The sequence below is a fragment of the Nilaparvata lugens genome, chromosome 9 (genome assembly GCF_014356525.2).
Source record: "Nilaparvata lugens isolate BPH chromosome 9, ASM1435652v1, whole genome shotgun sequence".
Classification (NCBI taxonomy): domain Eukaryota; kingdom Metazoa; phylum Arthropoda; class Insecta; order Hemiptera; family Delphacidae; genus Nilaparvata; species Nilaparvata lugens.
Window position 1 is genome coordinate 31,665,411 of NC_052512.1, and position 19,175 is coordinate 31,684,585.

Below are 19,175 nucleotides of genomic sequence, written 5' to 3' on the forward strand. Positions count from 1 at the left end.
AACAAAATACAAAAAAGCTTTACAAAAAATAAATATAAGTATATGCTACTGCACTTAAACCAAGATAGATACATTTATTTAATTAGATATAATAACGAAATGATATCCTTTACATTACAAACAATAGTTTTAAAATGAAGATTCAATTTATGATCACATGCATAAGTACAGTAGGTGAGGCAAAAACACCGGCAAAAGGTGTTTAAATACTGAATCATCACAATGCATGTGAACGAACTTATTATGAACTGAGTTCAACTATTATATAATATAAGTATTATTAAACGAAAATCTAAATTGAATGCTGTGAATCACCCCGAAGACTTCTGCTACTGCAAATATTGACAACAGGGTAGATAGCTAGATGGAAATTTGATAAGCGCTACTATACAAAAATTAATTGTCAGGTCGGAAACAAACCCGGTATCTCCTAATTGCCGGCAGGAATGCTTACCTTTACACCAAACTGACAATCTCTAGATCCCTGTAGTCAATATTTGCAGTAGTAGAAGTCTTCGGGGTGATTCACAACATTTAATTGGGATTTTTGTTTAATAATAATTATTAATTCATTAGCATTTGAATAATTGCAATATCTCAGTAATTTCCATATTATATAAGTTTGAATGGCGCACAATGTTATATTCTATTGTTTCAGGTGAAAGAAGAAGCAGAACTAGCCTTGAAGTATTTGGACAACCCAGGTCTGAACAGTTTCCAAGTGTTGTTCCTGACCAAAATGCCATTCCTACATCAGTTTGATCATGTTTTCAAGTGAGTGCTGTTTAACCACAGTAATAAGATTGAATATTTTGTTATTATTTATTTATCTATATTGGTGAAAATAGTTGGCATAGTTGCGGAGCTAGAAAAGGGTAGCGTTATCTGCTTTGTCAATGATGGACAAGGATAGCAACACCAATGTTAATCAAATACTGCCATTATAACGTGGGTCTCACTATAGTAAATTACACCTTTATTTACACAGATAGTTTTGTTCAATTTATTGACCGAAGCGAAGCTGAGGTCTTAGTTTCGACTCGATCGGCTTTTGTCTGTTTGTTTGTACCGCAGTTACAGTCGCAGTTATTGTCCGATTTGGATGAAATTTGGTATGCAAGTTCTTTGAAACAAGGCGCAGAAACGTATATGTAACGATTTTTGATAAAACCTCTGGTTTTTTGTAATATTTAAAAAACCGCAAACTAACCTCAATCCAGAAAAGATGTGTCTTTGAAGATACAGCAAATCATTCCCATACTTTTTTGCATCTATTGATACGAGCACATGGTGGTCGAGTCGGTTAGACCGTGGTTTGTCACACTGTGGGACCCAGGTTCAATTCTCGTTCCTACCAGATTTTTTTGTTGTTGATACTAATATAGTTTTATCTTATTCTAATAATATATCATTATAAAATAAATTATTATGATTAGATAGAATGATTAAATTGAATCTTATTATCATTATTATTATTATTAAATTGATTTAACAAATTAATTGGATAAATTATTCAAACAAAATCTTTATTGTATTGGAGTCCAATACTGCAGTTGTAGAGAAAAATTTGTATTTAAAGGTATAAAGGTAATTTTTTTCCTTTTTGTGTAGTTGAGAAGTTGATATTGTGGTAACTATTCACATTTAATTAAAAAGACCAAGAAATTGTCAAAAAAAAACACAGATTTATTGATACTTAGAAATACCGGTTTCGGTAATTACACCATTGTCAATCTCTGATAAATTCTGATAATGACCGAAACCGGTCTTTCAGAGTATAAATAAATTTTCTGGTTTTTTGACAATTTCTTAGTCCTTTTCATTTGAAAGGTATGTATTTGATATAATGATACTCCTTGATAAATCCGGTGTCCCTGGAAACAGTGTCTCTAGCACTTTCAATGGAGGAAATAATAGATGACAATCATGGCTAAATCTTCACAATATACTGTACTTACTGTACTGGCCCTTCTCATTAGATTGAAAGTTGTATTCATGAGCGAGGTCTACTGTTCGCAGAACTACTAGTTATAAACTAGCAGATAACCCGTGCTCCGCAAGGGTCTAATTAATAATTTAGCGTACTGAAATCATTAAATATCGGGGGACCGAGCTTTGCTCTGGAGTGTAAAAGCATAGAAAATTTGTAACCAAAGATTGAATTTATAGTTTATATTTATTCATTCATTTTCTCAGTCGTACAATTATTTTTACAGTTATATGAGGAGGCACAACAGGCTTATGCCCAAAACTGTCCCTTTTCAAATTTATACTACAGTCCAAACAACATCTAGGTTAAGCTACTATCACTCATCAAAATAACAATATTTATTCACACTTCAAAAAACAAACACATTATTAATCACAATAGATTCATATACTATGAATTCGATATAGAATGATATACTATGTTTGCTACAATATTTGTTAATATACTATGTACTATCCCACACTATCAGCATCTAGTTACTATTTTGGACTTTCTGAAGTAAACATGTTTTCTAAAGAAAGAGAAATAAACGAAAATAAGTTTCTCTTGCTGAATTTTTCTTCTCGTGAGATCAGCTGGATGATCCCACACATGCACTCGTTCACTCTCTTCCATTACGGTATCGAAAGACGACAAAATTTGCAGCTGTTTTTCCAAGGACGTATTTATCCGTTCAATGTCCTTCAGCGAGTTATCCCAGGGTTGAAACCTAGTGCAATCGAATTTTCATATCATAAACCTACTTTGTTCCAAATTTTGTGAGAATCGTTAGAGCCGTTTTCGAGATCCGGTCACATACAGATATATAAACATACTTGCCGTCAGGCTCGCTTCGCTCGCCATATCCGTCTAGCCAGGGGGCGGACCGTCTGGATCGTTCAGGAATGAGAACAGCAGGCTCGCTTCGCTCGCCTGCATTTTTCATTTGAGCATTTTTATCATATGTTAGGAGAATCCAGTCGGGGGTCCAGACTAAACGTCTTGCTAAACGGGTATGGCGAGCGAAGGGAGCCTGATGGCTAGTAATATAATATTCCCAGGATTGAAGTAGGTATCAGTGCCCAATCAATTTTTCCGCGATAAATGCATTTAAATCTTCAACTTGGTGCCAACCTAACAAAGTCAACTCAACTTAATGCCAACCTGACAAAATTATTAATTTAGTTGCCAGTTAACAACTTTTTCGAAGAGGTACTCTATCTAGATTATAGTTCTATAGTAACATATGATATGGAAATTCCAATTATAATTAAGAGATTGGGAGAAGAAGAATATACATGCTAAAAGACGAACTTTAAACCCTTAAAAACAACCCTTAGAGTTAAAATATTGCCAAAAGATTTCTTAGTGCGCCTCTAAAGGGCCAACTGAACATACCTACCAAATTTGAACGTTTTTGGTCCGGTAGATTTTTAGTTATGCCAGTGAGTGAGTGAGTGAGTGAGTGAGTGAGTGAGTGAGTGAGTCAGTCAGTCAGTCAGTGAGTGAGTGCCATTTCGCTTTTATATATATATATAGAATATAGATGAACATATAAACAGAAATTGCTCGTTTAATAGTATAGGATAACAGCTGGCATAAAAATCAAAAAATTCAAACATTGAATTGAAACAGTCGCGATTATCAACATTAGGTTATTATCTTCATCTGATCTAAAGTAACCAAATTATAGTAAGATTCACATCAATGTGTCAGCATGGTTTGAATGGGGAACATTGAATCTATATGCAAAATTTCAGCTTGATCGGTCCAATAGTTAAGAAGGGATGATACGTCAAACATAATTTACCTAACCCGTATAAGCCAGCTCTTTTTATTATTATACAGTAGTATAGATATGTGGTATGCATTTTTATTGAGTGTAGTGATCGTTTTCAGGGTGCAAAATCATGAACCATGTGTGCGTTCAGAGGTGGACCGCTTGCTGGACAGACGGGCTGTGCTGGTGGAACAGCTGGCCAGGCTTTTGTCGCGCGGTCTGGACCGTCGGCTGGCCGCTCTGGCGGTCGACTGCGGTCAGCCGGTCAGCTGGCCTGTGCATGCGTCACACACACGTGTGCAGGCACAACTGTGCAGTTTGGTCGTGGGTCTGCGACTCAATGCTGAGCATGCGTTCTCAGTGATCGAGAAGGGACCCGAGGCTAACTTGCCTGAGGTGAGCTGTTCAGTTTGTTACTTACTTGGGCTTTTTTTATCAGGCCGCCTCCACTACAGCTCTCCACGCTTCTCGGTCCTCTGTTAATAATTGTCTCCATCCTCTATATCCCATTTTCTGGAGATAGTCTCTCACTTCATCTTCCCACCTTATTCTTGGCCTTCCTCTCTTTCTTTTTGAATGTAGCCTCTCCTTGAATATTATTTTAGGCATTCTGTTCTCATTCATTCTACAAATATGTCCAAACCATCTAAGCCGCTGCGCCTTTATAAATTTTACAATATTTTGGCCTTTTATCAATGCCTCGAGCTCTGAATTAGTTCTTCTCCTCCACTCCTCTCCTTCTTTAACTGGACCATAAATCGTTCTTAGGATTTTCCTTTCAAAAACGCCTAAATGGTTTTTGTCTTCTTTCGTTAACGTCCAAGATTCACAGCTGTACGTTACAACAGGTCGAATTAGGCTCTCATATATTTAAAGTTTCGTGTTTCTACATATGAGCCTGTTCTTCAAAAGTTTCATGTTACTGAAGTATGCTCTATTTCCAGCCAATACTCTTTGCTTTATGCTGTAACCCATCTTGTTTTCGTTATTCAGTTCAACCCCCAAGTAGCTGAAGTCCCTTACACCTTGAAAGATTTTATTTCCAATTCCGAGGTTTTGTGGAACTCTTCTTGCTTGACTACTTCATATTTTCATATACCTCGTTTTACTTTCATTAACTACCAAGCCAATCTTATTCGCCTCTCTTTCTAGCAACAAATACGTTTCCTGCAGAACATCTTTCCTTCTTGCAATTATCGCTACATCTTCTGCATATGCACATAGCCTACCTGATACATTCGGTGGAAAATATTTCCCCTGTCTAATCCTTCAATAGCTCTATGCAATGCAATATTGAATAGGATTGCAGATAGAACATCGCCTTGTTTGACAACAGTGTTAAATTGAAAAGTGCTGCTCCTTCTATTACCAATTTTGACCATTGCTGCAGTCCTACTCATTGTCATTTTTGCTAGACTAATGAGCTTTTTTGGTAAGGCGTATTGCTCCAATGTTTTCCATAGCTCACCTCTTACTATGCTATCGAAGGCTTGCTTGAAGTCAATAAATAAAATATGTAAATCCAGGTCATGCTCATAAAACTTTTCTGCGATTTGCCGGATTGTAAAGATTTGATCTGCTGCCCTTTCTGGCCGGAATCCGCATTGATATTCTCCAAGCACTTGTTCTGTGTAGGCCTTAATTCCATTGTTAAGAATACTTGATAAGACTTTATAAGCTACACTGAGAAGAGTTATTCCACGATAATTATTACAGTCCAGTTTATCGCCTTTTTTATAGATTGGACATATTATACCTTTGTTCCAATCTTGAGGCATAGTTTCATCTCTCCATATCATACTTATCAGCTCATGTATTCTCTTGACTGTGTCATCACCACCATACTTTATCATTTCTGCCGATATATTATCTTGGCCACCTGCCTTTCCATTCTTCAGGTGCTTTACAGCCATTTCTGTTTCCTCTAATGTTGGCCCTGCAACAAACTCCGCTTCAATACTAAGTGGCTCCCCTGTTCCTTCATGTACATTCTCCTCATTGATATCTGTTACTGTTAACAGTTCTCTGAAATGCTCTGCCCATCTCTCCATGATATTATCCTCTCCATTCACAACTCTCCCTCTTTTGTCTTTGCAGGAAATAATTCTTGGTCTATATTCTTTATTTATTCTTTCCATCGCTCTATAGAACTTTTTCGTTTCATTCTGTTATATAAGCTTTCAATTTCTTCTAACGGTTTGTTCAAAGCTTCTCTTTTCTTTGTCCTATTTGCAATTCTTCGTTTTTCCTTGTAATCTTCATAATTTCTTCTTATTTCTCGTTGTATCATTCGAGCTCTGGCTTCATTCTTCTCTCTAATTGCTTCCCTGCACTCATTATCGTACCATCCCTCATTCCTTTTCCATCTTTTCTGACCAATTGCTTCATTTGCTGCTTCCTTCAGGCCATTGGCTAGCTTTGTCCATACTTCTTTAACACCATCTGTTTTTGAAGAGCTCAAAGTTTTTTCCTGTATTAACCTGAGGTATTCACTACGGACTCTTTCACTCTTTAGCTTTTCAACATCCCATCCTTTAGGCATAACCTTTTGTTTACCCGCCATTGACAGCCTCTGTCTCACTACTACCTTCACAATGAAATGGTCAGAGTCACAATTAGGTCCCCTACAGCTTCTTACATTAGAAATTGATGATGCATTACGGAAGTCAACTATCACGTGATCAATCTGATTGATTGTTGTTGCATCTGGTGATTTCCAAGTTCCAAGATGAATACCTACTTAGGCTATAGCACAAGAAAAAAAGACTGTAGTGGTGCAGACATGTGGAGAGAAAGGAGAACGATTATGTGGGGAAAAAGATCGACCACTTCGAAAAATGTCGTGGGGAAGACCTAGGAAGAAATAGGAAACAAAATGAACAGTTTTAATAAAATTTAATAAATATTAAATCAGATATACTGGTATCAGCTATCCTCTATAGAAGGCAGTGATGAGGCAGAGAATCGGCAAAGCTGTTCTCCTACCTTACTCCACTGCCATTATAACGTGGACCTCACTATAATCATAGAGAAAATATAGAGAAGATAGGTCATGGTATAGGTCGTTTATGTTGCAACTCAAGACAACAGTCCTATAGTGAGGTCCACGTTATAATGGCAGTGGATAAAGATAGAAGAATAGCGATGCCGATCCTCTGCATTAATTAATTATATTTCTACACTGTCAAAAACATAATTAGCATCGTGTTGGACCTTGAAAAGGATAGTACCACCGGCTTTGTCGAATGATAGACAAGGATAGCAAAACCAAAGTTGATCAAATACTGTCATTATAACGTGGACCTCACTATAGTAGTTGTTTTTTTGTGAAGCTATTTGACGCTGGTAGTGTCTCATACTGTGTCGTTCTTAAGGTGCGTACAGATATACGCGCCGCGAACATGAGCAATTCACTCTTAATCAGCTGATGTCAAGATTTTTATATCTATATCTTATACCGTTTCTGTAAAAATACAGATATAGACAGCTGATCAAAAGTGAATTGCTCATGTTCGCGGCGCGCATATCTGTACGCACCTTTATACTCTCACCCAGCCAGGAAATTCTTGTCCTATAAAAGAAGATACTGAGGCTTCTATGCAATGCATCGTATCGAGAAAGTTGTAGACCTTTATTCATGAAAATGAGGGTAATGACCTTCCCAGCTCTTAATGTGTATTTTTCGATTGTATTTGTACATTCCAATATTGAAATATTTGATGTGAATAGGGATCTCCATGTTTATGACACAAGGAACGGAAACAGTCTGAGAGTTCATAGGTATCCACATAGCTCCTCTCACAAACTCTATGCTTATATGGCTGTGAAACTCTATAATTATCTGCCTGTTTTTATTAAGACATCTCCCAAAATGAAAATGAAGAAAATTTTGATAAACGAAACACCTTATAAAGTAGCTGACTATTTCTCTATAAATTGCAAACATTATACATAAACAGTATCAAAATTAATGAATACCATATCCTATGGTATTCGCCTATGGGGTAATTCTTGCTATGCTTCAAAAGTTTTCATATGGCAAAAAAGGCAATGAGAGTGTTAGACAACTTGAGAAACAGAGAGTCATAATAATACAAAACACCTTTTTTTTAATGCATTTTTTTGATGCAGAGAAAGCTTTCGAAGACTGAGGATGTTGACATTCCCTTCAATATTTTTATAATGATTAGCTTGCTGCATGTCAAAACCTATTTAGAATTTACTCATGTCAGGGAAACAAACATGAATAAACAACCCGGCATAGAAATGATATTCCAATCTCACAGGAAAGGCTTTCTAAAACAAGGGACAGTCACCTATTTCAGCAGATACAAATTTACAAAACTCTTTCCTCAGCTGTTGAAGAGCTGCCAAAAATGAAATCCAAGAAATTTGTGTAGAATAAAATGATGGAGAGAGCATATATTCATTGACTGCATACTTTGAATGTTCAATATAAGGGCTGCAACTCATTTTGGACTAAGTTGTGTACTGTAAGGAGTGTCATCTATGTGAATGCTGTTACTATTCTTGTCAATCTCCCTGTTAGCCTACTTGTATATACATACTCTGAGCTATTGCTATTCTTGATATTATGTTATGTATCTTATTATGTACACTGTATTTTTTTCTTTTGACGAGCTTATAAATTGTAAAAAATGTCAGGCAGAATAATAGTATCTTGAGTCACAAGGACGGGAAGGGCCGTTTTGCAGGCGAGAATGATGTTTCTAGTCGAGGCGTTAGCCGAGACTAGAATTTAATTCAGGCACTAGAAAAGATATTCACGTCCAAGTAACTTACAATATTTTGTCATAATAATCTAGAAAAGAATAATTGAGAAACAGAAAACATTACCTGCTTGTGCTGACATTACTAAATGCATTCTATAAACATAACCTAGTTCACAAGTTTCGAATCAGGAATTTCTTGATTGTAGTTGACAAAACATCCACCTGGAGCGCTAAAAGGCGGCAGTTTTGCTGTTCCAAATTCGGAACTAGGAAACATACTCGACTGTAAAGAAAACATATGATTTTATTACAGTATAGTAGGCCTATGCTGTAATGAGAATCATATGTTTATTTGTTCTACAATCAGCTGTTTTACCGGCTTGATTTCATGGATGTAAAACAGCTGAAATTGAATGACTATGACCAAAATAATTTGAAATTGAATGTATGTACTGTAATATTCCTGTCTGTTCAAATGATATTTTATTAACTTGATTTCATGATATAAGTCAAATATAGATGATTTGTATTGTGACTTTGAAATTTTTTACATGACCATGCATTGTTGAAAATGTCCTTGTCAATAAAGCAATTTTTTTTCTATAGGCGAGCGAATTCCGTGCGTTCTGGGGAGACAAGGCTGAGTTGCGCCGGTTCCAGGATGGCACCATTTGCGAGTCGGTGGTGTGGGAGTGTGCGCCAAGTGTGGTCATGTCTCGGCGCCGTCTCATCTGTCGTGCGATCGTCACCCATCTGCTCACAACCAAACTGCGCATGCGCACAACCTGCCTCACCTATTTCGCCGATCAGATAGAGCAAGTTGTTCAAACAACCAACGTGAGTACCATGACTATAGTGAGGTCCACGTTATAATGGCAGTGTTCGATTAGCAATGGTATTGCTATCCTTGTCTATCATTCATTTCATTTATTCATAGACAATAGATACAATGCAGGTAAAAACAACAGGCATTCGCCCAAAACTGCTTTAAACCTTAATTTGGAATACACAGTCTAGAGGTTATGTAAATGATAACTTAATTCACACACTATTTTGAGTCCAAAAAATGTATGTACTACAATAATTTCAAATTTATCAGATTAATTAGTTTCAAAATACAAAACCAAAAAAAAAATCTTCCTTCACTATCACAAAAAATATTAAAAAATTCATTCAACAAAGCGTTTAGTGCTATTTCTTTCTCGCTTTGCTCTGCTGCCAGATCGTATCAAAATCTTTTCTCGCTTTGCTCTGTTGCCAGATCGTATCAAAATCTTTTCTCGTCTTTTAACAATAATTTCGAACATATGAAACATAATTTCGAACAATATAAACATAATTCAACAAATAATAATCATTTCCATTTATTTCATAATTTTTCATTAGAGACATAATTTCGAAGAATATGTGAGCTCACTTACCCAATGTATTTGCACCCCACTCTAAATTCAATGTTTTCCTACTACACCTGCTCTAAAACATTGGTTTCCCATAGTTGAGTAGGTTAATTTCCGAAAAAATGCAATTTACTTATATTTGTAGTAAATTTCATGAATTGTATTTTTGAATATTATGTACATTTTATTGATTAGATTGTTTATTTGTATATTAATGGAAATATAATTTATTATTACTATTATAAATTAACAAAATAGTTCATCTAAATAATTATAGAAATATTCATTGTTAAATTATTGAAAGATATAATTTTCTGCTTAATAAAATATAATTGATTATTTTAAACAAGAATGAACAGTTAATATTACATCAATAAACCGGTATCAGTTACCGTATATAGAAGGAATTAACAAGACAGAGGATCGGTAACGTTGTTCTCCTATCTTTCTTCACTGCCATTATAACGTGGACCTGACTATGGAAATTTTGTCAAGTGAACAACAAGACTTACCTATTTCGGACTAAGTGTAACCGTATCTAAATTTGGGAGAGGAATATCACAAGCTTACCATATTTTTTCTCTCCCTATCATTTTAATGATGTACTTATTGTATGAATCAATAAATAATTAAGAAATAATTTTTAACATGGACCTCACTTCAGCTATTTTAAATCGGGGCACCGAGTTATTTATTTATTGATGAACAGAGCACAATATTATACAAAATGATTGGGGAAGGACTAACAGGCACAGCCCAAAACTGTTTCTTCCCCGAATTTTGATTTATACACTATAAATGGTCTAAAAAGTAGGTTATGCTCCATACACTTGAATTCAGGTCCAATTTTCAGTCCGAAAATATTTGAATACAGAAGCGTTCTAATTTAGATTGTTTACAAACCAAATAGAATAACAAAATAACACTCACTAATCATTTAAAACTGTAAAATAATGATTAACTTTGAATATTATGATATACAATGTTATGTCAACAAATAATTATTTTGATCGAGTCTATTAAAATTTCTAGATAATATTTCTTGCGAGATACAGTAAGCTGATTGATTACACAGCTGATATCCCACACAGGCACATGCATCTTCTGTTATCGACAGACGACGAAATTATCATCTGTTTTTCCAAGGATGAATTATCCTTTCAATGTCCTCCAGCGAGTTTTACCAGGGATGAGACCTAGTGCAATCGAATTTTTATATCATAAACCTACTATGTTCTAAATTCCGTGAAAATCGTTAGAGCTGTTTTCGAGATCCGTTGGACATAAATATAAGTAACTAATAACCAAATATAAAAATATATACAGATATACAGAAATTTCTCGTTTAATATAATAGGATAATGTGACTCGAAATTGTGCTGTTTGTAAATAGGAGGATGACTGCGACCTAGCGACAGCACAGCAGCGAGCGGTGGCTGCGTTGGATGCACTGACCAGACAGATGCTGGACGTTGAAGATCTGCCGCTCACCCTGGCCGCTGTGCAAGGGGTCTCCGATGTAGTTCGGTTTTGTGCCGCTAGAGCGCCTCAGCGAGCCTCACCAGACGCCAATCAACGCTGCAAAGCTCCCAAAAGTGTGGAGCCGATTGATGGTAACTATTAGGGCCGGTTTCCGAGCTCGGGATTCAGCTAAGTTCTAGACTAAACAGCTGGAGTCAGAAAACTGGTTTTCCAAACGGGACTTAGTCGTAGTTTTTATGATAATCTTTATTTCCTCATTTCTATAATTGGAAACGTTTTTCCTTGACAAAATGAAACATTCCTAAATAATTCAAAATAGCTGAAACTTTACACTATTCTCTCTTTATTTTATTTTTCGAGATTTAATTGACCGGACGCAGTGAGGTCTATGTTTTAACTCGGATTTTCTTTCGTCTGTCTGTATGTAACGTAATTACGGTCAAACACGTTGATAGAATTCTATGAGATTTGTCAGGAATATTCATTTTTTAACTGCGCGTCGATGTATATACAATGTTTTTCATATCCTGATAAAGGACGAAGGAGTGGGTCAATGTTGCTGTCCAAAGATCTTCACCTGTAAAAAGGTTCGAAGAATACGTGTTCAAAATTTGAAGCTGATTGATCAGTCTAGAAGTTATTGTAGAACATACAATCAGACGGACAACGACTTTGGCCTTCAGTCAAAAGCGAGAAATCGCTAACTCTCGTTCGAATATATACTGAGGTCTACGTTATAATGGGAGTGTTTGATTAGCAATGGTATTGCTATCCTTGTCTATCATTCAACAAAGCGGATAGCGCCATATCTTTCTCGCTTTGCTCTGTTGCCAGATCGTCTTTTAACAATGTAGAACTCATAATTAATTAATAAAATATTTCATCTTAATTATGTGGATTCATTATGAAATTATTATAAAATATAATGTATTGCTTGATAAAATTTAATTGATTATTTTAAACGAGAATGGACAGTTAATATTACATGAATAAACCTGTATCTTCTACCGTCCACAAAAGGCAATAATAGTAGTGTAAAAATAAGTAAAATATATTTAATGAAGAAGATGAAAAATATTGCTACTGTACTGAGTATGTACATTGATTAAACTCTACAAATAGTACAAATCAAGCTTTCCGGGAATAAATTGATGAGTTTACTTACTTTTTACATTCTATAAATATTCAAAAAAAAATTTTTCATTTTAAAACAGCATGAATTTTTAAATTTCAGTATTATTATTGAGGTACCCTACCTACATTCCCGATTATATGTTTTATGTACCATATTCATTTATTTACCGCCGTGATACGATATTACAAGATCCATAAGATCGTGGCAGTTTTATTGACAGAACAATCTCTCAATAACGAATACCTCTCTGCAGCGAATTTTTTCTCGGGATAATCGACTTCGTTATACAGAGGTTCGACTGTATTTCATCTTAATTTTGAAAATTCATTATGAAATTAATGAAAAATATAATTGATTATTTTAAACCAGAATGAACAGTTAATATTACATCAATAGACCTGTATCTACTACCGTCCACAGAAGGCATTGACAAGACAGAGGATCTGCCATTATAACGTGGACCTCACTATAGGCAGGCAGAACTACGTAATTTTGACAGAATACTTGATAATTATTTTATTAAGTTTATTTGATTTGATTGTTTGTTGTTTGCAGCCGTGATGCAGTTGGGTCTGTCGAAGAAGTGGCCACACGACCTGGCAGCCATCAGTCGAATTAAGGCTGCATTCTACATAGAACTCGCCAACAAACTCCAGCAGCGTTACCAACTCATCGCCAAGCCTTTTCCCAACTACCTCATTGTCTGCAAGGTATTTATTTTCTCTTACTTTCGTGTGCAACAATCTAAAGCCTTAAATCTTCCAATTTCAACCAGATATGATCGGAAGATAATCTCTATTGTGAGGTGCACATTATAATGGCAGTGGAGAAAGATAGGAGAAAAACGTTGCGAAGTCTCTCCATTTTGCCATTGACTGTACACAGCTGTAACTCAATTCATCCCATTAAATTTAATCTAATAATAATTATCATTTCCTTGATAAAATAATCAATTTAATGTCAAATTAATCAAAAAAATATATTTTTTCATAATTTGATTCAAAAATTTGCTTTCATACCTGAGATCAGATTTTTATTTTTATACAAACCTGAAATGGCGGCTAATTTAAAAAGCTGTGATACAACAATCTGAATTTGAAAACAACAGAAATTAAGTTATTTGGTAGGCATTCTATTCCAATTTCTTTTAAAAATAATAGAAAAATAAAAATCCTTTTTAAAAATAAGTAATTTCAATGGATTTAATTCTGAAATAACTTTTCAATATTATTCATACCGGTACGAGTAGGTCTAACCTATACGGGTAGGCTAACTAAAGCATGGATGAAGTCTAGGATGGTTAGTTATCAACTTTTAAAATGTCATTTCAGGTATTTTAATAATTAAAATAAAAACAAATTATTTGTGTTTCTCATACGGCAATGTTTAAAAATTATTTCATTGTTTCAAAAAAACATTTTAAATCAATTATACGACTTGTGTACTCAAGTATTTTGATAGAATGAAGAAAAAAAATGACGGCTGAGAATTGTTTGGTCAGTTTTGTACAGTCACTGTCAAAAATGAATATAAAATATTCTGGCAAATAGACAACATTGCAAAGCGAGAGAGAGATAGTGCTATCTGTTTTGTTGTATGATAGACAAGGACAGCAACAGTATTGTCAATCGTACACTGCCATTATAACGTGGACCTCACTATAGCTGTTTACCCTGTTGTCAATATTTGCAGTAGCAGAAGTCTTCGGGTTGATTTACAGCATTCAATTTGGATTTTCGTTTATTAGTTCATTACCGTTTGAATAAATGTAATATCTCAGTAATTTCCTTGTGTAGATTTATAGGATAAACTAATAATACTGCGATGAACCCTACCGTGAGGTCAACGACGCTATAATGACAATGGAAAAGATCGGAGGACAGCGTTGCCGTTTCTCTGCCTTCTTCCCACTGACTTCTATAAAGGATAGCTAATCTATATAAATAAAAATCGAACCTCAAATTTTTACGTTCAATAACTTTTTTATTTGTTCACCGAATTTGATGATTTTTGTTTAGTTGTTTTTGTTATGTTCAGGAGAAAGTTTATGGCCTATTAAATTTATAATCCGACTGCAGGACTCTTTCCTACGGTCCTTCAAAGTTTACATTTAATCCTTATGGAAGAAGAATTGTGAGCTGGCCACAAACAGAAATAAAAATCAGCTGTTATAATAATTTAACAGCCGTCGGTGGATCTGTTTTTCTATTTTCTCTCTACTGATTCACAAAATTGTAATTCTTAATAATGCCGCGGTGCGAACGATGTCCAAACTTGGGTCGTATAACACGAAATGCTGTAAATTTAGAATATGCACGGGAAAATCAGCAGCAAGGAGATCTGCGCCATTCAATTTCCCAGCAAGCTGCATTCGACTGTATCTAAAAATACAAACTGCTGTACAACTAACTAAGCACACAGGAAGTCCATATTGAGATATAATATACTGATTGTTGGATAATTTTCATAAAAATACAGTGCATCAGTGGTAATCCCGTCCTGTCCCCAAACCTATGGATTGGGGTACAGTTAAGATTTAATTCACGAAAACGTCGACAGCCCCAAAAGTAAGTCTTTAATTTGCACTAACCTTGGAACTGGCGAGGAAGTGGACTGTATCTGGTGTGTAGAAGTTGCTGCTGACGATATCCTTCTTTATGCGTAGGCCTATATGATATTGTACATATATCACGAAACGAAACGTGGTAATTGCGTTCAGCTCGAACGCCACGGAAACAGGAGAAACGAAACGAAAACGATGTTGACTTCTCGAGCACGCTTCTTGAAGTGCTGGTTCGATAGATAAACGGGGAGGATGAAGGAGGGGTGAGGGAGAGAGGTTATCTTGCCTCTTTGGGAGAGGGGGAAGGGGAGGAAAGCACAAACCAATCAACCCACAATCAAGGCTGGCGATCCTCCGTGAATCCACCATCTCCGCCCGCCTTGGAATGCCCCATTTCCAAGAACATAAACTCAAAAAAAACTAAAATTTAAAAGTAAAAGAAAAAACAGAACAACAAGCACTGAACGGTAGAAAAGGAAAAACGAAGGGAAAAAGAAATAGGAAAGGAAAACGGAAAACTTGGTGTATGGGTTAAACTAATAGGGAAGTATGGGGGCAAGTTTCCTAACTGGCCTAACATACTCACCAGAGTTATGATTTGGGTGACTCTACCTAACGGGTATGATAAGGGTGATGAATTGTCCTCTTTAATCCATACTAACTGCCCTACCTGAAGGTTTGTGTCACTCTCAAACCACTTATTCTTCTGTTGAAGAGTGTGGAGGTATTCACTCTCCCACCTCTTCCACAATCTCTGAGTGAAGCGATTAACCTTTTCCCAACGAGACAGTCTGTGCTCGTTGACATCACTCACGTCAATTTCAGGAACCGCCAACAGAGGGCGATGAACAAGGAAATGTCCGGGAGTCAGCGCCTCGTAGTCATCAGGAGATGAAGAGAGCGCATACAACGGTCTCGAATTGAGTATCGCCTCAATTTTCACCAACAGAGTGGAAAGCTCAACAATAGTTAGGACCGAATTTCCCACTTCACGAAACAAATGGAATTTCACATTTTTAATATTAGACTCACAGATTCCATTCATGAAAGGAGCATGTGGAATATTAAAACGAAATTGGATGCTTTTAGATGACATCGCATCACAGACGTTGGATTGATTTTCTGATGATCTGAGAAATTCAACAATTTCCTTCAATTGTCGCGCAGCACCTTTGAAATTCGTCCCTTGATCACAGAATATTTCTTTAGGCAATCCACGCCTAGAAACAAAACGATGGAGAGTGTTAATAAACTCTTCGGATGAAAGACTTGTAAGCACCTCAATGTGACAAGCTTTTGTTGCCAGACAGACAAACAGTGCAAAGTATGCCTTGTACGTACGAGCTTTGGGCCGAATACTCTCTTTGACAGTGAAAGGACCAGCTAGATCGACCGCAGCCTTCAGAAAGGGAGCACTGGGAACAACACGAGAGCTGGGAAGATCACCCATGACGGGAGCAACAGGAGTTGCATTGAATAAACGGCAACGAGTACAATTGAAAATCACATTTCTGATAACACTGTGTGCTCCAACAATCCAAAAATAACGCTGAATAAGAGCACGCACTATTCTTGGTCCAGCATGAAGATGAGAAATATGATAATACTCAATGAGGAGTTTAGTAAAATGACTATCTTTATGTATCAAGCAAGGATGCTTGGCTTCATATCCTAAAGCACTATTTACCAATCTGCCACCAACACGAATCACACCATCACAATCCAAGAATACAGACAATTTTTGGAAACTCTTATCACAAGGTTTACCCTCTTTCAATAGGTCGAGTTCACGATTGAAATGACACTTTTGAACAATTTTAACACAATAAATTTGTGCACATTTCAACTCTTGAACACTAAGTGCGCCTGATTTTAGACAGACACCACTAATTGATGCTTTACAGTTATTCACGAAACTAAAACATAAGCACAGGAACGTAACAATCTCATGTATGAGGAGAAACGTGTTATCTGAATAACAGCAGTCTCTTCAGTGATATTCAAAACAACACCTTTATTTTGTTTCACATCAGCCAGAATTTCAGTAGCAGGGTAAGTCATAGATGACAACGGCCAACATGACAACGAATTAGAACACCACGTTGGAGCATTGAACCAATCTTGCGAATTGCACAAGTTTTGGGGAGAAATGCCTCTTGAACCAACATCGGCAATATTGAGATCAGTACCAATGTGATTCCAATCTGAAATATTAGTCAACTCTAATATTCTCACAACACGATTTGCAACAAACGTTTGCAACTTGTAAGGAGGTATATGCAACCAAGATAAAACAATAGTTGAATCACTGAACAGAAACGTAGATTGAAGATTGATTTTTTCCAGTGAAGGAAGGACTGAAACATACAATCGCGAAAGCAACAACGCAGCTTGAAGCTCTAATCGAGGAATAGACAGAGTTTTCAACGACGCAACTTTAGTTTTAGCTTTCAACAGGAAGCATTTCACCGTAGATTCTGACGACACAACTCTCAAGAAGATACAAGCACAGATTCCTTTCTGCGATGCGTCGGAAAACCCAAGTATTTGACAAGAAAAAGCATCACCATAAACGCATCGAGGAATTGAAATTGAACTTAGAGCAGGAAGCTCTCTCATCAGCTCGTTCCAGCATTCGTTGTAGTCAACAGGAAGCTCTCTCATCAGCTCGTTCCAGCATTCGTTGTAGTCAACAGGAATCGGCGTATCCCAATCGATGTCCAACTTCCACAGCTCTTGGAAAAAACATTTCATTTTGAATATTACTGGAGCTATAAAACCGAGAGGGTCATACAGACGCGCGATAACGGACAGAACAGTGCGCTTAGAGTTTTTCTTTTGAAACTCTGGAACGGAGACTTTAATATGAAAACAATCAGTAGTTGGGTTCCACATTATGCCAAGAACTTTCACATTTGAATTAGGCTCATCACTGATATGAAGTGGTACTTGAGTGTTTTCAGAACGAATCAAATCCAAGAACTCAGGAGAATTACTGCTCCATTTATTCAACTTGATATGAGCACAGTCTAGAAGATTACAAAGTTGTGATTTTATTTCACAGATTTCTGCCAACGAATTAGCACCTGTGAGAAAATCGTCGTGATATATATCATCACGAATAGCTGCTGCTGCCAACGGAAATTTATCTCCTTCATCTTTTGCCAATTGAATGAGAGCACGTTGAGCAAGAAAACCAGACGGTTTCAAACCATATGTGATTGTTTTGAGCTCATAAACGACAATATCATCGGAAGGATCTTTACGAAACAATATGTGAAGGAAAGAACGATCTTCTTCATCAACGAGGATAGCACGATACATTTTCGTAACATCACACGTGAATACGAATGAGTGAAGTCTGAATCTAGTTAACACATCACATATGTCATTTAACAATTTTGGACCTGAATGAAGAACTTGATTCAACGAAATGTGACTCTTTTTAGCAGACCCATCAAATACAACACGAACCTTTGTTGTAGGTGATGACGGATTGAATACACAAAAATAAGGAATAAAATATTTACCTGGTTTTTTAGCAACTTCCATATGATCCAAAAGAAGATACTCTTCCATAAATGATACGCAATCAGATTTCAAACGAGCATCACGCAGCATACGACGCTCCAACGACAGAAAACGATTTAAAGCAACATCATGAGATTCATGAAACTTGAGTTGATTAGTGTCAACTTTGAAAGGGAGACGAACAACATATCTTCCTTCAGTATCACGCGTGTGAGTTTCAGCAAAATGTTTCTCACAAAACTCATCATCGGGACTAGGAAATTTATGATTAGGAATTTCTTCACTTTCCCAAAACTTATGAACCAAATTATTCAACGAGTTCTCAGAGGTGGGACACGTCATTAATGCAGTCAATGACTGATTAAGAAGACCGGAATGATTTGGAAATTCACCCAAAATAATGTCACCAAACACGTAATTTATTATGCATACGACCACAATAACACAACGATTTAGACTTGCATTGGTTTACAGCGTGAAATTTGGAGAAACAATTGAAACAGACTCTCAATGATTTCATAAATTCATTCCTAGCTTTTGGATCTCTTTTCAAGAAAGCAGGACATTTGAATAACGAATGATTCG

The 19,175-nt window shown here is 36.2% G+C and overlaps 1 protein-coding gene across 1 annotated transcript in view; it reads left to right on the forward strand.

Annotated features, from left to right (window-relative positions):
• The window catches only part of LOC111046856 (nucleolar protein 6), a gene marked incomplete in the record, with an annotated part of 84,835 nt that overhangs the window by 22,408 nt on the left and 43,252 nt on the right, over positions 1 to 19,175 (forward strand). The window contains 5 exon segments of the mRNA XM_039435243.1: positions 659 to 774; positions 3,869 to 4,145; positions 9,089 to 9,319; positions 11,273 to 11,492; positions 13,052 to 13,206. Coding sequence (XP_039291177.1) covers positions 659 to 774; positions 3,869 to 4,145; positions 9,089 to 9,319; positions 11,273 to 11,492; positions 13,052 to 13,206 — 999 coding nt within the window.